Genomic DNA, 19,750 nt, shown 5'->3' with positions numbered 1-19,750 from the left:
AACTCACCGGGCGGACCATTTGCATGTCCGCTCCAAATCCCGCTGAAGCTTTGAGGTTCGATATGAATGAGCCACACTGAGCACCTATTTTGCTCTACACAAGACGGCTATATCTTCTGTGTTGGTCAACAATTAGGATAGATATTTTGTCATAGTATGGGGCAAATTTTCTAGATGTGATATAAATTTCACTTCATAACGCTTTGCCGGCGCAGTAAACGCTACATTCGCACCGATGCCAAGGTTGAACTCGAGATAGCTTCCATAGCGCGCTGAAGCTGTACAATGACGTTAGGATACTCGTTAATTGGAAGAAGTTTCCGTCGGCGGTTTCAACGGACGAGTTTCATCACAGAATGTCGTATAGTTGGAATAGGATGCCGCGAGTTGCACGTTGAATAACAGCTGGATGTGTCCAACCGATCGCCCTCCATGACAGAGAAGTTTCGGTATATCGGGTCTACCGGGCGTGCCGCAGCAGTGGAACCGGAGCAGTTTGTTTTGCGTTGCCCGACACTGTGAAGACAGGGTACATGTCAGACAGAGCTTTGAAGGGACGCGTGCTCTGCAGACATGGCAAGCTGAAATCAAACTCGGCATGTCAAGCCAGAACAGTCAGATAATTAACATTAACCAGCAAAGACCCAATTCCACTCGCTATAAGTGCAATTTGACTTGACCGTACCTTCTCCTTCACAATTCGGATCTCAGATTTCTGGGTGAGAACAAAGCGGGTATAAATGCCCATGATCCGACAACCATACACAGTATGCATCAACGACGAGTAACACACAGCACTGTCAAGGGGGGCTCCCTTGCCCTGCGACTGCAGTTTGGAGAATTAAAAGATGTCACATTCAACACAAGATGGAGGATACGACAATTTCTATAAAACAACTCAAGCAAGTGATGAAGGTTATTAGATGGCGTACATAGGTTAATACAAGACGATAGGGATAGGTGGTGCAGAACGATAGGCAACCAGGCTCACTCAGGCATATACAAACACAATGATAAAATATATTAGTTTGCTTCTGCGAAGTCGCGAAGATCCTTGAGTTGCTGCGAGATAGACTCCTTGAACACAGCAATTTCGCTACTGTTCTTGACGATAGCTCGGACAGTCTCATCCTTCAACCGAGCAGTCTTCTCCACTTGCTCTCGATATCTGATGTGGATGCGGGTAACGTGAATGACGACGCAACCATCGAGGATTAAGAAGAGACCCACGCAATTTGTAGCCCTTGTAGACGAGACTTCACACCGACACCATTGGCTAGGGCAGCGGTTCTGGCCTGTGCAAGTTCTCTTTCTAGCCGGGTAGCCTCAGCGTTGCTTACGTGTGCCTCTTGTTGAACAGCCTAAACGTCGAGTTGCAGAAAGGTGAGAAACCACTTCGAGTAATAAGAAGACTCACTTCTCGAAGGTCTTCAGCCTGTTCATTCAATGCAACCACCTTCTTCTCGATTTGGTGTATCTCCTCCTCCAAGTTCTCGCACTCTAGCACCAGCTGATCAAGCTCATTGTCGACCTTGATTCGCTCGCTTTCTAGGCCAGCACGCTCGATGCGTTTTGATTCTGCCACTCCACTCAACGTAGGTTTGATGACACGTCGAAGATCCGCGCCCAATAGTAGTTGTTGCGGATTTGATGCTGCGGTATTTAATTCCAATGTCAAGTCGACATCCTCGTACGGTGATGGTAATGGCGGAAAGAGTCCGAGGGTGGAAAGCAGATTCGTGTAGGCGTCTAAAGCCTCCTCCGCAGCAGAACCACGATTCGTGACAGTGACTTCGAGAGATAATATGACCTTATTGGATTCCGCTATCCTATGTCTGAGGTCCTCTAGATTTCGGGAAAGCTGTTCGTGCTCTGTGTTCATCCGGATAACTTCCTCGGGGGATAGATTTTGTTCCTTTACGATATCACTCAGCTTCCCCTGCTCCGTTTTCAGCTCCTCCAGATAATTTGCTGCACGATTGTCAGTCAGCGTGGGACATCCGAAGGATGATTGCGATGATGAACCTACCCCTCATTGCCAACTCTGCCTTCTCCTGAGCAATATAGTCGATGAGCTTGTTTTTCCTCATCTCCCACCGCATTATGACCTCTTGAAACTTCTCTCGATCGCGTCTCAAAGATTGATTGGTTTTCTTTAGCTTTTCGATTGGTGCCTGTGGGTGGCACGCATCAGATGGACCAAGCCGTTTTGGAACAAGCACTGACCGCTTCTGACATGGCCTTCGCGTACTCCAGTTGAGCCTCTTTTAGCAACGCCTTTTGCTCTTCTAGTTCCTGGATGACTCGTTCGTTCTTCTTCTCTAGATTTTGTTATAGCAACTTGAAAAGGACATCTACACTGCCACTCACTGTATCGAGCTTCCAATGCTCTCTCTTGGGGACTATAATCGTCAACACCGGACAGAAAGACTTCATAGGCCTCGCTACAGTGTTCGAATGCGAGTGTGTGATGGTGATGTTCATCATCAAACTCCTCTGGCACCTCACTTGAATCTAAAAGCGTCCAATGCATACTTTCCAAATAGTTTAATCTACCCTACCGTAAAAAGGAAGCATTAGAAATAGCAATCGTCAAATCTTACATTTGTCGAGGCGTACAGGCCATCAACTTACCTTGCATAGCATGGCCAGCCAATGTAGAACACCCAGCAAAGCGGGCCATGAGTCCATACTAGCTGGTGCTGCAAGCCATATGGGTTTAAGCTGGCCAACAAAAGGGTACCGAAGGGCCTTAAGTGCGGTCATAAATTCGTCTTCAAATTTCAAATTGGGGTCGAAAGGATAATTTCCGTCGAGCATCAAAACAAGATGATTGAAGATACCGCGATAATCTCTCCCAGTGATGCTCGTCAATGTTCGCATCGAGATATCATACGATGTGCTCCGGAGCCAATTATAAACATCTTGGCGCATTTTGCTCTGAAACTGGGGCTCTCGAAGTGGACGAACATCCTTGATAACCTGGGAGGTTGGTGGCGGGGGCATGCCTCCTCCCCACATGGATCCTCGACGTGCACTACTGCAAGTTATTGACATCAAGAACATGAGAGAATCCAAGGCGACTCACCTGGTAAGTGGTGTCCGTCCAAAGCTGGGCTTTGAGGCACTAGCTAGCAGTGGATTCATGTTCTGAGAGCGGTACATAGATTGTCGCGGGTTAGTGGATGGAGGTGCCATAGCATTTGGAGGATGTAGTCCTCGGAGAGCTGGGCCAGCTGTGGACAGTCGCATGCCCGATCCTGGCTTCTTCGCAGTGGACATAGGTACAGGGATACCAGAGCGAAGATCTGTGTTGGGAGGCTGCATGGTAAAGCGACGGCCTGCATCGGCCATGGTTAGAAGTGTACTTCGTCAGTGACAAGTCGTATTTAGACGGTCTCCCTCCCGATGTATTGGGAGCCCATCATCCAACAAATCGCGTGACAGATGCACGTGCACACCATATTACACGTGACTTTTGGTCGCTCAGTGTCACCTAGTATTTCTGGTAGAGTGCTCGTTCTAATAATGACTTCATTTACCAAACGAGATCTCTTTGGAGGGACCATAACTGCTACATTGCCATCCAGGCTAGTCGACGCCTCGTACGTTGGTGGATATCTCTGCTCGAATCCTCTCATCGACCAAAAAATCTCAGTAATCTGCGTCAAGTCCCAGACACTCAAGAGGTCCTCTTGTATCCTGACTCCAGCGTCAGCATCATCTTCGAGATCTTACAGAGGGTCGAGCCTGATGACTTTTCTAATGCGGCCAGGTTTGGTATTCTATATCCTAGGCTTTATCTTTATCTCACCGTGATCTTCGACCTTTGCTCTCTTTCAGGTTTCATTTTGACTCTTTGGCTCACGATAATTCGGCGCAGTCAAGCCAAGTGCATGAAATAACTGTCATCCCGAATGACAGAGGAGATGATACCCCTTCTCCCATCGCTCTTTATGGGACTCAACTTGTTCAGAAATTCAATAGGGCCAGTGCGGATGATGTACGAGTTCTCATGGCCCTGTATAGAGTGGAAACTAAGGGCGTGGATCTCGTGCTGACCATGAACGTGCCCATCACGTCCTCCGATGATGGCGCCGTTGGAGAGGAAGGTTTCACCACTATGAGGGCAGATTTTGACTCTGCCGTGCGCTCTTTGCGCATCGTCGATTTCGGTTTATTTGCGTAAAAGTAGGATGGTCATCGATGCATACTACAGTCGTTTGCATGACAGCTTGCACTCGATGCGGGCGAAAAACTGTTTGTTGTAGCCAAATAGTCACATGGGTCACACTGTTACCTACTGTTACTTCGTAAAGTCGGCGGTTGCTCTATGGCACCTCAGCTCTCCGTCGAGTTGAGGGAACTCATTGTCTACTGGCATGACTCACAGCATAAAGGCTCTGACTCAACTCCGTTCATTCAAGGAGCGGTGGTCGTTGAAGTTGTCGCGCGCCGGTGGCTGTGTAAAGTGATAAAGGATATCATGCTGTTTGGCTACAACAAACAATTTCTCGCCCACATCGAGTGCAAGCTGACATGCAAACGACTGTAATATGGAAATTGCATCTATTTTTCAGTACCCTCCGACTGCCCTAGGCCACCAACTAACGGCACCCCTTCTAGTATGAACTACCCACACTGATTAGTTGGTTGCTTGATGAGTCCCTGCGAACTCCGAGTTTTCGCCCCTTCTTCCATGGCAGCTGAATTCTTCCGGACGTCACGCATGTGCATGAGCACCCATGTGTGCGAAGAGGACTCGCTTCCCTGGTGGCATGTCTTAGCACATTTCACTCCTCTAAGTATGCCCAGGGAAGATCAAAACATATCGGACTAGCTTCAATGATACATCATCATCGTGGGCGTCAGGCTCTGTTTATGACCTCGGAAGTTCAGTGCTTTCAATTGGCGTGATTTTAATGGCCTGACCTTTACTTTTGGAGTGTGCTAGGAGTGCGTGCCGCTTACGACGATATCCCGTCCTCCGTCCACGGTATTCATATCGGATTCGCCGCTGAGCTAACACATCACAAAAGAACCTAGTATAAAGCATCCATATATACAAGAGGTATGCCTAGAGGGCTATCGATACAACATATGATTTCAAGAAGACGAAAAACTTGAGAGGGGGCATATTGGGATCGGAATCACCTCAACTGCGTCTCGTCCGCCTCGAGAGAGCAATGGAACATCATGTCTACTGTTCTTGCTCGGCCTCGGCCTCGGCCTCAGGTTCTTCGTCAATACGCTCATGTACAATTGCACTTTGTACACCAGCAGCAGCAGCCCTCGCTTCCCGCTTGCGCTTCGCTGACTCCTTCAACTTGTCCCAGCGCTCACGGAACTTCGCAATCATTGCTTTCTGTTGACAGATTAATATCCGAACGAGATTAAAGAATATAGAAAGGCTGACTTGTTTCTCGCTTTCCACGCGCACTGTTCGTAATTCTTCTTCAAGCTCCTTTATGCGACGCATCAATTCTCTATCTCGCCCTGGATTTATCGGTGGCATAGGCGGTGGGGGCGGAACCAAACCCAAATTCAGACTTCCGATATCAAACGAAGATTGCCCTTGCCGCTGGACCACAAGCGATGCACCCATGGCCCGTTGTGCCTACATCGGCAGTCAGCTTCTCGAAGCAGACGGGTATGCACAACTGCAGTACTTCTCTGCGTGCGACGACAATGTTATCTCTGAGCTGCTGATCTTGCTCCTTACGTATTTCGAGCTGCCGTTCAACGACTTCTAGCTGCTTTTGGGTGGCCTCAAGGTCAGATTTGAGAGAAACGATCTCTTTTTTGAGCATTGACGGCGAAGCCTCAGACTTCGAGGGGATCATACAAAAGGAATCAGAAGAGTCATAGTCTGCATCCGTGTCACTAAGTCATTAGTCTCACAAATTCCATGATCACATGCTTCTGCTCACCTTCGTCCACGATTTCATCAAAATCATTTCGCGGGTCGATGACAGACTGTTTTATGCGCGTTGACTTCGTAGTATCTCTACTAATCTCGCCATCATACGCTGTAGCAAAAGAGTTATCAGGCGATAGGACCCGAGATTGTCCCGAAGCACGGGCTCGACGAGATCGACCGACGTCTTCGTAGTCCGTGTCGCTGCTATTGCTTCCTTCCCTCCCCAATGCTCTACGCGAAGACTCCGGCAAGCCAAGAGATGCTGTGGCAAACGCTACGGGTTGAGATAAATGATCGAGCACTTCCATCGCTTTCCAGAATGTATTGAAAGCGTCTCCAGCGTCTGTTGACTGTGGCAAAACATACGTCAGCGGAACAATCCGGAGATGAAGACACTTAGCAGCGCACCTGTTGCCCAAGGAGCATGAACGATTCATCGACTGTGTGTTGTGAGTCTGACATCCGACCTCGAATGTTTGTTGGAGGCGGGGATGACGAAGGTCGGGAAGCAAAGTATGTTGGAACCGGTGCGGGACGGGGAGCCGCAGGTTTCTGGGGTAAGGAAGGGTCCACACCATCCTGTTTCAATTTTTCTATCCGCCTGTTCAGGTCCTTCGCGATCTTAATGTGTTCACTAAATAGCATGCGCAGTGTTCGTTTGGCCTGCGGAAGAAATGTATGCATAAATGGAGGATCTCCTCGTGAACTCGAGAAAGACACGCAACGTTTTCATCGTGAGATGAGTCAATACAGGTCTGAAACGCTTCTGCTGCTTTCTCGTGCTCCTCTGCAGCAGAGACCAATAATCCTTGGGCGATGAAATCATCGGCGTTGGATGCATGTTGGTGAGCCTGTGCCTTTCAGCCTTAGTTCCATGTTACGGATCGTGACGTGCGTGTACATTTACCGTGGTTAACGGCGATGATATGGTAGACATGCTTCACAGTTAATGAGGGAAACAGGTAGGAAGAGAATTTCTGGAGAACTGGGAAGTTCGCTGTACAAATCTTCAAGGTGCTATGCGAGCTTGCGCGGTGAACTTCCCCAGACGCCCAAAACGAGGTCCATCGGGCAGCCACCCACTTACGTCACACTGCACCTGTCTCTGGACGTGTTAGCTTGTAGGTCCATGTCAGTCAATTTCGCAAAGAAACTGTAGGACGAGACGATACTTTCTGAGTAACTATGGAATATGAATCCAGCACAGAAAGGGATTCTGTAGATTACTACTAACTGTTTGAAAAAGTGATGAAAGTGTTCAATCATGCTGTCATATGGACGGCTATGTCCCCACGACTAATCGACCTTTCCATACAATTCTAGAGGTTGACACTATGCCTGGAATGCAGCCTGTGAATCCGAATCGTCTTAGCAGCAGTTGCAACCAAGTAGTTTGGCAGTGGCCTGAGGTTGCTTCAGAGGCTGGGGATCACAATCCAGACCATCAGTCATAGAAACGAAATGCAGGTATATATCTAGATGAGCGATACAGCCAATCCTACCTGTATCCATTTGCACTACGTCCACCACACCACCGAGCCTTATGATGCATTTCCTCGAGAAGAGAGGTCGAAGCACCAGCGAGAAGGCTAGACTTCTGCAGGGAAAGGTTATTCAAGTAGGAGTTTTCGCGTGGGTGATTGCTTACAGCGTTGCAGATGGATGTCAAGAATGCGGAGGAATCCTATGTGTTCAGGGTCGAAGATGAATGGAGCATGGTAGAGGACGCAGTACGTGTTCCACATAGTCTGGCAGAATACTTATGTTGACCCGCGTACAGACCGAGAAGGAGAAGAACAGACAGCCCTACCTGGTCAGTTGACCTCAAATACTGTGTTGGAGTTATCTGACACGATGAAACGACACTGGCAGACGCTCAATTTTGACCTACCAATTTATGAACAGCACGCCTTACCGCCACCTCCATTTGTGTCCCGAGAGAGCAGTCGAGAGCCGATCGATCGAAAGCCGACTACCCATAGCCGACGAGAGTTGGCGTATGCGGATGAGAGCATGCAATCCATCCGCAACCCATTCCTGGACGCCGCACCTTCAGGGGATACACCGAGGAAACCAATGGACAGAAATCCATTCGAAGACGTTGCAAGACCTATCATTGGTAGCGTCGTTGCACATAAGCCGCGTATCACCAGCCACGTTGCAGCAAACATCAGGTTACCCCTCCAAGCACAGGTGATCAACTGCTCGAGTGACCCAGGGGTGACACCAGCCCGGGACCGCAGAGTCAGGAGGGTAGCAAGTGGGAACGGACAAGGTAGACAGATCGACGTAGAGGAAGGTGGTCTGTTTTTTGCGTCAAGAGTTCACAAGTTTGGCCAGGTGGGCAATGTCTGTTCGTATCAGCCGAGAGAGCCTGACATTTCCATACCATACAAAGCAGCCCGAAGTGAAGCCACAGAAAGCTATACATTTCGATGAAGGACTCATTTCGAATCATCTGCGAGTAGCCATACCGCGGATAGAACTCTCTTTATCGGAGGACATGGGAAGTGGTCGGACCTGAGGAATCAGAGCTTCGTGTTTGCAAGCTTAGAAACGATTGTTGATACCAGTGCCAGGATCGCTTGGATAGTAGTACGTTCTTTCGGCCTACCAATGCATTGCCTCCGCAGATGTAAAACTGCGAGAGTCAAATGAAGCCGTTGCCTGTTGTCGAGATGAACGCTGTTTGATGGAAAAAGGACACTCTAGGACACTCGTGTAACAGAATCAATGGGTAATCAGGGTTAGTCCACGGACCTCGAATAGCGCCACATTGGCGGAGACTCGCGAGCGCGCTCTGCGCTCTCTGAATTACACCTTTTCCTCTCAACAACGATGAGCATGTTCCAGCGCGATCCAAGAGCCGGTGCCTTCCTCGGAGGGGACAGAGTGTCCGGCCAGGACATCCGCGATCAGAATGGTACGTTTGGAATTGTGGTTTCTCAAGTAATCGTTCGTGATTCGAGAGGACACTATTAGTGGTCGCGGCACAGACGATCGCAAACATTGTCAAATCGTCTTTGGGTCCTCTTGGTCTCGACAAAATGCTTGTCGATAACATCGGAGTGGGTCTTCTCTTGCGAGCCTGAGAGGAACTTTTTGACCATAATTCTCAGGAAGTAACGATCTCAAATGACGGGGCAACGATCCTCGCCCTTCTTGCTGTTGAACACCCCGCTGGACGCATTTTCGTAGATCTTGCGCAAAAACAAGACAAAGAAGTTGGCGACGGAACAACTTCTGTCGTGATCATCGCTGCTGAGCTTCTCCGGCGCGCGAATGAGCTGGTGAAAGCCAAGATTCATCCTACGACAATCATCACTGGGTATAGGCTGGCGTGTAGGGAAGCAGTGAGATTTATGCAGGATCAGCTCAGTGTGAAGGTAGATCAGCTGGGAAAGGATGCGTTGATAAATGCTGCCAAGACCAGCATGTCCAGCAAAATCATTGGGGGGTGAGTTTCAATATCCGTGCTATCGCTTTACACCTTGTTGATGATAATTTATGTCAGCGATGATGATCTGTTTGCACCTATGGCTGTTGAAGCCATGCTGGCCGTCAAAACCACCAATACCCGTGGAGAAACAAAATATCCTGTGAAGGCGGTTAATGTTCTCAAAGCTCACGGACGGAGTGCTCGGGAGTCGGTCTTCGTCAAGGGGTATGCTTTGAACTGCACTGTCGCTAGTCAAGGTGCGTATCGGGACATCAGATAGATCTACCTAGCTCAGATCAAACCCCTCTAGCCATGAAGACACGTATCACAAAGGCCAAAATTGCATGCCTCGACATTGACCTGCGTAAAATACGTATGCAACTGGGTGTTCAGATTTTGGTCGACGACCCCAATCAATTGGAAGAGATCCGGAAACGGTATGTCATCAACCGCTTCCCACAACACCGGATTCGCTGAAAATGACTGACAACAGGGAAGCTGATATCACTTTGGAGAGGATACGTAAAATCCTTGCCGCCGGTGCTAACGTTATTTTGACCACCAAAGGTATCGACGATCTTGCGCTGAAGGAGTTTGTCGAGGCTGGGGCAATGGCCGTTCGTCGCTGCAGGAAAGAGGACTTGCGTCGTATCGCCAAGGCTACAGGCGGCCAACTAGTCTCAAGTCTTGCGAACTTGGAAGGCGATGAGACTTTTGAAGCGAGCTATCTTGGCACCGCAGAGGAGGTTGTTCAAGAGCGCATCTCCGATGATGAATTGATCCTTGTCAAAGGGACGAAGGTCGTCAGCTCGGCATCGATCATCCTGCGAGGCGCCAACGATTATATGCTGGATGAAATGGAGAGAGCTTTGCACGACACCTTGTCGATCATCAAGCGAACATTAGAGAGCGGAACCGTTGTTCCCGGTGGTGGTGCTGTTGAGTCTGCTCTCAGCATTTACCTGGAAAACTTTGCAACTACCCTGGTAATTTTTTTATGTCTCATGTTAAATATCATCAGGGTGCTCATATTTTTTGTGCAGGGATCTCGTGAGCAGCTGGCGATTGCAGAATTCGCCACTGCATTGCTTGTGATTCCCAAGACCCTCGCCGTGAACGCAGCGAAGGATTCCACGGAGCTCGTCGCAAAGTTGCGGTCATTCCACAATGCAGCCCAGAATGCGCCAGCAGGCGATCCCAAGAAGGTGCTTCTGCGTTACGGATTGGACCTGCTCAATGGCGAGGTCCGAGACAATGTCACGGCTGGCATCCTTGAGCCCACGGTCAGCAAAGTTCGCAGCCTCAAATCTGCCTTTGAAGCTGCAGTGTCACTATTGCGCATCGACGATGCGATCCAATGTGTACCAGGTGTGTGGGCTCTACTGCATTGTAATCGGTGAAACTGATAACGTGACATTCTTTCCAGAGCAAAAAGGAGAGTCAGACGGTCATGGCCACTAGAACCAAAGCGTGTTTGTACAGTGAAGCTAAAAGTAGTGCAAGAATTTTCTGCCCCTTGTTCCTTTTTGTATCGTTAAGTCTACGAAACCATTTCTGGTGAATATCGGGAGTGGCGTGAAAGGAAAGGTCTGAAAGGACCTCTATCGAGTAAAGATGGACGGTCATCTGAAATTAGCGATCAATGTGGGAAGCCTTGAGTTTGACCCTTAATTTCGGGAGACTGCACTTAGCTTGAGGCCGGACGGAGTCGCTCGGAGACCACTGGACCAGTAGGTGAGGGCGGGATCACGTGATGAGTAAAGACGCGGTTGGTTTGCAAGACCCTTCCGCCGACTCTCATCCCGAGCTTCCTTGCCTGCTTGCTAGCCACTGACCACCTCTCCCACCTTTAGTCTCGGCAGCTTTATCTGGTTGCCTCTCCATATATTACCCTGAAATCTCTGCAATTTATGCACGTCTTGCGCCAATTCTGTATGCTCTAAGGCCATGCAGCCAGAAACCAATCCCTCCTTTTGGCCATATCTGCAACAGAGATTCAATTCACTGGTTTGGTCATGTCTGGATGCAAATTTACACAAATCTGCGCTGTTCTATGCAGAGAGGTATTTTGCTCTCGATCAGGATAATCATGACGCGCGACATCTATATGCCACGGCCATGCTTCGTGCTAGTCAGACCCACTCAGCACTTCATCTCGTAAATCTACCTCTCGACCAGCGGTGTAGTGGTTGTTTGGAGATCAAGTCAAAGTGCTGCTCGCTGCTTGGGAGACATAGGCATGCACGCGAGGCACTGGAGGAGAGCTTGAAAGATTCTACATATTCCCCCTCACGTACGTCTGTTCACGCATCTTTCTCACTTTCTCTAATCCCCATCGAACCGGCAGCATCACTTGGGCAACGCACTACACGTGCATTCCCCGAAGAGGCTGCCCTCCACTGTCAATCTGGCCTGAACGCGATGAAAGGCAAGCTGCCAGACCACGCCCGACGAAGCTTCCGCCTGGCACTGGCGCTCAACCCAATGTTATGGGATGCATTCCTGGGTCTTTGCAGTCTAGGTTAGTACCTCAGCCTCTGGATCACTCGACTCACAGCCATGGTATCAACTACAATCATAGGATCAGTCCCCGAAGTCGAGGAGCTATTCCCATCGCGTCCGCCTCCCATCCGACGTGCACAGTCTGACGAATCTCTGCCGCCGCCAAAACAACCACCTTCGGGGCCAGTTGCCACAGGCGCTGGTTTTTTTACACCCGACACAGGCAATGCTGGAAATCTTTTCCGCACCTACAGAAATGACCATGGCCACCCACCATTCCGCATAACAGGGTCAAGAGATTCTATGTGCGTCCTCGTGCGATCCATTGAAATGCAATGCGCGTTGAAATCTCATACAGCGCAGCGAATGATTCCTTCTCATACCCACCGGAACACTCTGTCCTCCAAGCCCATTATCGCCCCAAAGTGGCGCAATCTCAAGCGTCACGACCATTATATTCATCAGACGAAGCCGGGCCTGTGCCCAAGAAGCTGCGCTCGTCTAGTATACGCCAGCGCTCCGGCGAAATACTACTCAAGGCGTCTAAACTTCCCGCGCCGACCGCGGCTGCAGCGGATGACGCCCGTTCGAAAAAGGCACGCGCACGCCCGGCCTTGACTCTTGCTAACATCTTCTCATCATCTACCGGTCGCCGTCAACAGTCTGCGGCGACGACCTCCAGGAACGCAACAACCGCGGGTGGTGGCAAGTCAGATCGCGAGGCGAACGCGGCTACACGGCGAAGCGCGCGGTTGATGGGGGGACCAAGTAAACCATCAATCCCAGGCAAGGTGGGAACCTCGGTTTTCTTACAATCAGCAGGAGAAAAAAAAGTTAAGCTTTGATTGATGCCTCCAGCCTCCATCAGTTCGAGAACGACGAAAACTGCAGGCAAGGACTCATTCACAGTCGCGATCTATTGATTCCGACATGGACGAAGACCCTGCGACGATGGCGGAAAACACTCACTCACAGTCGCCACCCTCCATAACACATTCTCAGCCATCAGACCCGTCACCTGCTCCAAGTAATCCAATAGTTGCACAGGAGCAGGCAGCGCAAGAAGCATTTGAACTGGAACAAGCGGATCAATACATTTACGATCTAATGCGGTTGTTCGCTAGCGCGATGCGAGCTCTCGCTATCTACGACACGCAGTTATGTCTCGACGAGCTGGAGAAACTACCTCACGTGCATCAACGATCTGCGCTTGTCATGGCTACCGTAGGGCGGGCACATTTCGAACGGACAGATTATACTGCTGTACGTATTCAATCTCGCAGCTCCGGTGACCTCACTGACTTGTCATTGGCTCTTCAATCCTTATCAAACCATGCAGGCGGAACGTGCCTTCCAAGCGGTCCGAACCCTGGAGCCATATCGCTTATGGGATATGGAGGTGTATTCGACCCTTCTATGGCATCTCCAGAGATCGGTGCAACTTTCGTTTCTGGCACAGGAGCTCTTAGCGATCGACCCTCGCTCGCCTCAGGCATGGATTGCTATTGGAAATACCTTTTCACTCCAGAAGGAACGCGCACAAGCTTTGACGTGTTTCAGGCGTGCTCAACAGTTGGACCCCACTTGCGCGTACGCGTTCACCCTCGCCGGACACGAATTGATTGACGAAGACATCGACAATGCTGTTGTGTCGTTCCAATCAGCCCTGCGTGCGGATAGTCGGCACTACAATGCCTGGTATGTCATGTCCACTGCCGTATATGGCTCGATTGACTTCCGTGGAGCCTCGTCGCTTGACAGAAACTGTGTGCTTATCGCTTTTGTTACAGGTATGGGCTGGGAACTTGCTACCTGCGGATGAGCAAAATACGAATGGCCGAGTACCATTACAGGAAGGCAGCGGAGATTCATCCCAACAACGCGGTGCTCCTAGGTTGCGTCGGAATGGTATGTATATTGGATCACGCGGGACTCATCGCCTTTCCAACTAACTGGTGTCCTAGGCCGTTGAGCGCCGTGCTGATCATCAAGCTGCTTTAGCGCTATTCGACCAAGCCGTCAAGCTTTCTCCTGAGAACGCTCTGGTTCGTTATCGTCGAGCAAAAATACTGATCTCAATGAAGCGATACACGGTATGTAGCGGTCTTCTTTCATTTCCGGGACTGCTCGCTGACGTGTGTCCGTGTCTGATGCCTATATTGGCGGGTCGCCTTACTTAGCTTGCCGTGAGAGACTTGGAATTCCTTCGGGATTCGTCGCCAGAAGAGTCGAACGTTATCTTCCAGCTAGCGCGCGCATATCGCCTCATTGGCGATCAGGTGAAGGCAGCGCAGATGCTTGCAGTTGCCCGCGATGTGTCGCCGAAGAGCGTGAACAAGATTAAGAAGTTGCTGGAGACGACGAAGGACGAGGAAGCGGCCGACGAGATGGATGAGGGGTGACGTGATGTGATGTGTAATATGTTTGCTATAGATACATCAGCCAGATATGTGTCGCCTTTGGGCACGGCAAGTGTTGCCACTCTTGCAGGTGGTGAGCGCGAATAGCGCAACGTCGTGCAGAGTACGCGTTATCAAGGTTTATGGGTCGGAGCGACCGGCGAGTGACCCGAGGCTGTCCGACGTGACGAAGCGTGACGCGCTTCCGCCGAGGTGCTGGCGGCTAGCGAAAGACGGTGGCGATCGAGTCACGAAGGTCGTAACGCGCAGTGCCTATATAAGAACCCCTCTGCCGTCAACCGCCCCTCCCTCAGCCCCTTGTCGTCCTCCCTCACTGCCATGTCTACATAATCGTCCAGTTTTTTGCCCCCCTCGATCCTCGCTCTCCCCCTCGCCCCTGTCGCAACCCAGACAGTTAGGCGGTCTCTACTCACAATTATGGTCGACAAGCAAGCCCGTAAATCCAAACACGGTACCATACTCTTCGAGCCTTTCATAGTTTATCGCATACACCGCTAAGACTCCACCGCGTTCGCTCATGTATGTCCTTCTTCATGGATTTGCGGTTTCGTTCCATGAATGACGTCGTCCCAACAGACGACTCCTACTTCCCCGTATATCCCTGCCCCACCTAACCTGCCTTACATGTCATCAGAATCCCGGAGTTTAGTCTCATACGCCCGATCCAAGTTGCACTCGGCCATTGGAACCAGTTCCAAGGACAAATGTAGCTTGCATCGCTGGGTACTTCTCAAAAACTCGATTATTCGCTCTCAGCCCACTACTGTCCCATCTTGCAGCAGCAGCACGGCCGATGTAAATCATGTGTATCCTACTAATGCAGTAGACGAAGAGGCTGGGGACGAGGAAGTGTGTGCAGAAGAGGAACATGATTCGTTCATGTTTCCCGACGCTGGCCAGCTGGCCAATCATCCGAGTAACTCGGCCGTGAACGATTCAGAATCCCAGTGGCTGGACTCCCTCCTCGAGACGCTTGGCGATGAGGACGATTGCGAGTACGACTCGGACGTTCATGTGTCGCTTGTTCCCGTGGACGATGATGACGACTCAGCCTTCACCCCTTCGACGTCACCCATGTCATCCTCCGAGGACCTCACCAGTCATCCAGTGTATTATGACCCACCCATCCCTATGCCATATCCCATCGTCTATCCCCCATATCACTCTCACCTCATTTCGGCTTTTGAATACGTTCCCCTCAACTCCCCCCTCGATTCCAGCTACCCTCCTCTCAACGTTGCGCTCCCGTACTGCGACACAGACGACATAGATGACCTGCCTGTTCCAGACGCCATTGAGGATGAGTCTGACGACGAATCTGACGCGCTTTCTACGCCGTCTACCTCTCGCTCAATGTCTGCTTTTGTTGATCCATCCACTCCACATTCTCGCCAGCAGCAGTCTCTTCCCCAGGTATACGTTGACACGGACGATTCATATTTCTCTCCCTTCGAACTCGATCCGCTCCCCTTTCCCGATGACCGTCGTACATCGCCACTTGTGTTTAATAATGTCTATCATCAAGAGTGCTAGTCTTCGCTCTATTGCCCGGTTGTCGTTATCGTCTTTTTCTCACTGCATATCATCTTTGCGTTATTTGCCTGCACATATCCGTAGTCTTTCAACTTTTTCCAGGGAATATAGTTATGTGCATTCTTCGGAATTGCTCTTGTTGCGTGGTGGTTCGATTTCGTGTCGTGTGCTGGCATGAAACACGGCGGTCTATTTGTGACTTGAGCTGTGACGCGATTCTAGGGGCATGAGTGCATATTACGTCACTAACCCTAGTCCAATCTTAGACTTTGCGACTGACTTGCCTTGCTGGGCCTTTGTAGTGCCCCGTGTTGCCAACTGTATTCCAACAGGGGTTCTTCTGCACCTCGCGAAGATTGCGCACAAACGATAGCGATGACTCGTCGGCAAACTCAATTTCAGCCAATCGGGCACACGCGACCACCGTGTTCTCTGTCTAGACCTCCAGGTTCTCGGGACTCCGATATCAACTCCTCCAATTTCAACATCCCCCGGCACGTTCCCAAGCCAAGGACGACCAGGATCGTCCACCTCGCACCCACGCGCATAAGTACCAGTAAGGTCGGGCTTTGAAGACCTGACTCCTTTGCATCAAACATGCGCAATTAACACGCCCGCGCCCAAACTAGGGGGACCAGCTGATCTTCCATCGCCTCGATTTTCCAACCTTATCGGCCCATTGGTTGTTAAATAAAGCAACCCTTGTTTGATTCGCCGGCCACGTCAGACTGTGACGGAAGTTCCCAGAAAGTTGTATCCGTCCTAGGCGGAAGCGCCTGTGGGGCCACAAATTGAATGGCCAGGCTCACGAACGCCGTCGGATTAGGCCCACCGCTCGGAAGTGGTCGGGCGAGGAGATAAGGAGCTAGGGATCAGTCGAAAATAGTTGCAGGAGCGTCAAGAGCGGAGTGTATGCATCAGACAGCAAAAGGAGTCCGAACAGAATCATTTTTGGATTGACGTTTACGGTTGTGGGAACGGGCATCAACACGAGGCAACCAAACAGCGGTAGGTGCACTCACTCAACCTTGTGAGGCATGGGAACTGCGTGGCCATTTTATTTGATGGTTTGCTGCATGAGAACGACGTTACGTTAGTGCAGGGCGTTGCAGAGATAAGTCATCAGCAGAAGCGCACTTTACCAAGTAGTCGCTGAACAAGTTGCCAATCAAGAACAGGCTGCACAGGCGCTCGCTGGACCAGTTATCCCGCAAGAGCGCCTCATAAAGTCCCATGTCGCAATGCGGCATGAATAGCAGGGTGGGCGTCTCAATGGATAGATCCTTGGACTGCAAAAAGGCGCCGTTCAATGCATGTCGCCACATAACGCAAAGATAGTGATACTTGCGTGGTCTTCCGATCTGCAGGACACGCTCAACTGGGCAAGTAATGCTACGTCCTCGGCGGTGAACGCAGGGTCGTATGCGGCAACTTTATCGCGATCCTATTCACGACAAGAGTAAGATGATAGCCGGTATGTTGCAACTGTATGACATAGCAGATTGTACATACCAAGAAAAGGTTATCGCGTGTCTCGATGAGGAAGGCCAACTGGGATCTAGCATTTCGAGATGAAGCCGGACATCCAAGGCCTAGGCAGAGGACGGATGGGGAATCGATTGACGCCTCTTTCACGGCATCTCTTGTCAGTCCTGCAGGGAAACACGAGGTTTTAATGCTAGGATCAGGAGCACTTGCTAAGAACGAACGGTGACACTCCTGGAGCCAATTGCCTGTCCGCAATTCCTGTAAGGACGAATCGTACAGTTCGGATGAGGTATGCTGCAAGACAAGTTTGCCTGTGCGCTTCTTTCGCGGGCCAGAAGTTTTGAAACCATCTGCGTAGCGAAAGGCAGGCTGTTCGACTGACGCAGCCATGTTATCAGTTTGACAATAGATTCTCTTAGCGAAAGATTAGCTGCCTTCAAGAGAAACAAAAACATGACCCTCAATAAAGTGAATTATTGCCTTCACCTTCAATCAAGGACTCACTGCGGGAGACTAACGAGGACTAACGGTACGACCTGGGTGGTGGCTAATTCAAGTTGGAGTAGGAAACAGACATGTTTCCCACGATGTGTTTTGAGATCTGACTCCATTTGACAAACGTTCAGGCCACGAGCAAAGCTCAAGTCACGACATAGGCCCACCCTGAGGAGCCGTTGGATTCAGGAGAGTATCGCTGCACCGTTGACGGATCCTCGATCAGTCGTTGAGTCACATCAAACCAGAGCAAGTGCATCAAGTTAGCGTGCCGTTCACCGCATTCCTTTACGTGTGAGGATCCTTTGACGGATCTCGAATTGAAAGCGGCGAAACAGGCCATGATCGCACGCCGTATGTAGTACGAGAGGGGTTTGGTCGAACCTGATGATTACACCAATTGGATGAACGACGATCCACCTCTGCTTCAACCGTTTCCAAATGCACCAATGGTGCGCACACTTGCACATACTAGAAATACGCTGCACACTAACATACATACGCGCAAGAACACTTGTCATCGATAGCGGGTGTATCTGACCATCTGTATCAGGCCTTGACTCGGAGATGACTTCCACAACAGAAGCGAATTAGCGACAAGGGTGACTCACATTCCCCTTTTTTGACTGTGATAGAGGTCTAGAAAAGGATCCTTCGGACTACTATGTTTGAGATCCACGACGTATCAGTACAGCATCCTTTATCCGACGTCACCTTACAGCTTCTGTATGGACCAGAGGTCATCCCCAAGATAAGTGACAGACTCTACGCCCACCCCCTTGTTCACCTTCTTCATTTCCTCCGTGCCCATCTTCGTGATACCGATGCCTACGGCATGCTCCTTGCCCTCTGCCTCGATGGCAACGAGACTGTTGGGGGGAAGAGCGGCATCCGCGGGAGGGAGGTAGCCTCCTGCGGAGGTCATCCCAGGGCACATCATATGTGCACCGCTAAGGAGGAAACGAATAGCTCCGCGGTCAATACGGACCCGAGGTAGGACGAAAGGATCTGAGGGAGCGGCACGACCTGTCAGCGTCGTTGCTCACGTGTGATTTGGAAGCAAACTCACATTTGTGAAGCAATCTAAGCGTTGGGTAAAATGGTCCGTCGAAGTGCTGAAAGAACAATGGCTCGCCATGAAGGGTAAATATCGAGATGTGTTCTCTGCTAAGATCAAGCATGTATCAGAAACAAGATCAAGGGCGACCTCGTGTGTTCCATCAATAGAGAAGCGAGAAGTCGACAGACCATTTTACGTGCACGATTGGCTCCTTCTTAGGCCATATATCCTCAAGTGTTTCTGCGTCGATCTTCCAGTGAGAGAGTATGCTGGATCTGATAGATCGCTGCACCGAGGACTTCACGGGGGTCTGCCCCGAGACATCGGATGTCAGTGAAAACCTTGAGCATAGTGATCAGCGGTGGGCGCGGACAGCACAACAGCGGGGCTCACTTTTTGAACATCGAGGGTAGTTATGAAGGCAGGATTTGATCTTTACTTGACCTCAGCCTTGTTCGGCAAACGCCGGTTCAATGATGTCATACATACATCTAACATTCCTTCAACCTCGCACTTAGAAACGGCCGAGTCGTTCACTCACCTTCAACTTTGAACAATAGAGACAATGTAACCATGGATGTCCATATTATGACATTACAAAATGATTCTTCTCGTTTGCTATAGGCTATTGTTACATCCAAAATATGCGAACACCGCAAAAACAATAATAGCGACGTGAGCGTTAAGACTGCTGATAATATGAAGGGGGGGACGATGGAGGGACAGGGAGATGCAAGGACGGCGAATTTGGGAGATGGTTGTGGTGGGGTGCGAACATGAGCAATAAAACACAAAAAGATCACAGGAGCGGAAAGAGCATAAGGTGTCAACCTTCATCAAACGTCGTCATTCAGCGTCTCAAGCCTAGTTAGATATCTTCGTCCTTGTCTTCC

At 50.2% G+C, this 19,750-nt stretch overlaps 9 protein-coding genes across 9 annotated transcripts; 5 read left to right on the top strand and 4 right to left on the bottom strand.

Moving 5' to 3' along the window:
• Positions 1 to 835: 835 nt before the first annotated feature.
• Positions 836 to 3,354, bottom strand: HETIRDRAFT_443511 (uncharacterized protein; the record flags this gene model as incomplete). The annotated part of the gene is made up of 9 exons (XM_009544064.1): positions 836 to 1,168; positions 1,231 to 1,361; positions 1,418 to 1,971; positions 2,030 to 2,174; positions 2,227 to 2,321; positions 2,371 to 2,514; positions 2,536 to 2,557; positions 2,635 to 3,040; positions 3,089 to 3,354. 9 exons carry the CDS (start codon positions 3,352 to 3,354, stop codon positions 1,024 to 1,026), a joined length of 1,908 nt encoding a protein of 635 aa, XP_009542359.1. The 3' UTR covers positions 836 to 1,023.
• Positions 3,355 to 3,528: 174 nt separating this feature from the next.
• On the top strand, positions 3,529 to 4,348 carry HETIRDRAFT_457360 (uncharacterized protein; the record flags this gene model as incomplete). The annotated part of the gene is made up of 3 exons (XM_009544063.1): positions 3,529 to 3,605; positions 3,659 to 3,775; positions 3,844 to 4,348. The coding sequence occupies 3 exons, from the start codon at positions 3,529 to 3,531 to the stop codon at positions 4,187 to 4,189; spliced, it is 540 nt and encodes a 179-aa protein (XP_009542358.1). The 3' UTR covers positions 4,190 to 4,348.
• An 852-nt stretch (positions 4,349 to 5,200) lies between these two features.
• HETIRDRAFT_414518 (uncharacterized protein) lies at positions 5,201 to 6,857 on the bottom strand (the record flags this gene model as incomplete). Its single annotated transcript, XM_009544062.1, has 7 exons — positions 5,201 to 5,365; positions 5,417 to 5,617; positions 5,670 to 5,869; positions 5,931 to 6,270; positions 6,329 to 6,583; positions 6,646 to 6,771; positions 6,828 to 6,857. The coding sequence occupies 7 exons, from the start codon at positions 6,855 to 6,857 to the stop codon at positions 5,201 to 5,203; spliced, it is 1,317 nt and encodes a 438-aa protein (XP_009542357.1).
• A 721-nt stretch (positions 6,858 to 7,578) lies between these two features.
• On the top strand, positions 7,579 to 8,444 carry HETIRDRAFT_100850 (uncharacterized protein; the record flags this gene model as incomplete). Its single annotated transcript, XM_009544061.1, has 4 exons — positions 7,579 to 7,650; positions 7,701 to 7,733; positions 7,793 to 8,260; positions 8,322 to 8,444. 4 exons carry the CDS (start codon positions 7,579 to 7,581, stop codon positions 8,442 to 8,444), a joined length of 696 nt encoding a protein of 231 aa, XP_009542356.1.
• Positions 8,445 to 8,764: 320 nt separating this feature from the next.
• On the top strand, positions 8,765 to 10,820 carry HETIRDRAFT_310363 (uncharacterized protein; the record flags this gene model as incomplete). The annotated part of the gene is made up of 8 exons (XM_009544060.1): positions 8,765 to 8,843; positions 8,903 to 8,988; positions 9,040 to 9,377; positions 9,435 to 9,616; positions 9,670 to 9,796; positions 9,853 to 10,345; positions 10,403 to 10,727; positions 10,786 to 10,820. The coding sequence occupies 8 exons, from the start codon at positions 8,765 to 8,767 to the stop codon at positions 10,818 to 10,820; spliced, it is 1,665 nt and encodes a 554-aa protein (XP_009542355.1).
• Positions 10,821 to 11,306: 486 nt separating this feature from the next.
• Positions 11,307 to 14,263, top strand: HETIRDRAFT_311072 (uncharacterized protein; the record flags this gene model as incomplete). Its single annotated transcript, XM_009544059.1, has 9 exons — positions 11,307 to 11,652; positions 11,707 to 11,880; positions 11,941 to 12,166; positions 12,220 to 12,652; positions 12,720 to 13,124; positions 13,201 to 13,559; positions 13,652 to 13,769; positions 13,826 to 13,954; positions 14,042 to 14,263. The coding sequence occupies 9 exons, from the start codon at positions 11,307 to 11,309 to the stop codon at positions 14,261 to 14,263; spliced, it is 2,412 nt and encodes an 803-aa protein (XP_009542354.1).
• A 299-nt stretch (positions 14,264 to 14,562) lies between these two features.
• On the top strand, positions 14,563 to 15,942 carry HETIRDRAFT_145989 (uncharacterized protein). Its single transcript, XM_009544058.1, has 2 exons — positions 14,563 to 14,800; positions 14,858 to 15,942. Exon 2 carries the CDS (start codon positions 14,906 to 14,908, stop codon positions 15,812 to 15,814), a length of 909 nt encoding a protein of 302 aa, XP_009542353.1. The 5' UTR covers positions 14,563 to 14,800; positions 14,858 to 14,905; the 3' UTR covers positions 15,815 to 15,942.
• Positions 15,943 to 16,500: 558 nt separating this feature from the next.
• On the bottom strand, positions 16,501 to 17,692 carry HETIRDRAFT_448582 (uncharacterized protein; the record flags this gene model as incomplete). The annotated part of the gene is made up of 6 exons (XM_009544057.1): positions 16,501 to 16,679; positions 16,837 to 16,886; positions 16,952 to 17,103; positions 17,187 to 17,258; positions 17,327 to 17,466; positions 17,524 to 17,692. 6 exons carry the CDS (start codon positions 17,690 to 17,692, stop codon positions 16,501 to 16,503), a joined length of 762 nt encoding a protein of 253 aa, XP_009542352.1.
• A 614-nt stretch (positions 17,693 to 18,306) lies between these two features.
• On the bottom strand, positions 18,307 to 19,263 carry HETIRDRAFT_457356 (uncharacterized protein; the record flags this gene model as incomplete). Its single annotated transcript, XM_009544056.1, has 4 exons — positions 18,307 to 18,805; positions 18,867 to 18,964; positions 19,046 to 19,198; positions 19,251 to 19,263. Coding segments are annotated over 4 exons (557 nt in total), but the record flags the coding sequence as incomplete, so codon positions are not given.
• Between the last annotated feature and the right edge of the window lie 487 nt (positions 19,264 to 19,750).

Source organism: Heterobasidion irregulare (genome assembly GCF_000320585.1).
Source record: "Heterobasidion irregulare TC 32-1 unplaced genomic scaffold scaffold_02, whole genome shotgun sequence".
NCBI classification, from domain to species: Eukaryota; Fungi; Basidiomycota; class Agaricomycetes; order Russulales; family Bondarzewiaceae; genus Heterobasidion; species Heterobasidion irregulare.
Note: the sequence above shows the minus strand (reverse complement) of the source record. Positions and strands in the feature narration are given on the sequence as shown.

What these genes read in the sequence shown, in the direction of transcription:
- HETIRDRAFT_145989 (XM_009544058.1), top strand. Translation starts at nt 14,906, where the DNA reads ATGTCATCAGAATCCCGGAGTTTAGTCTCATACGCCCGATCCAAGTTG.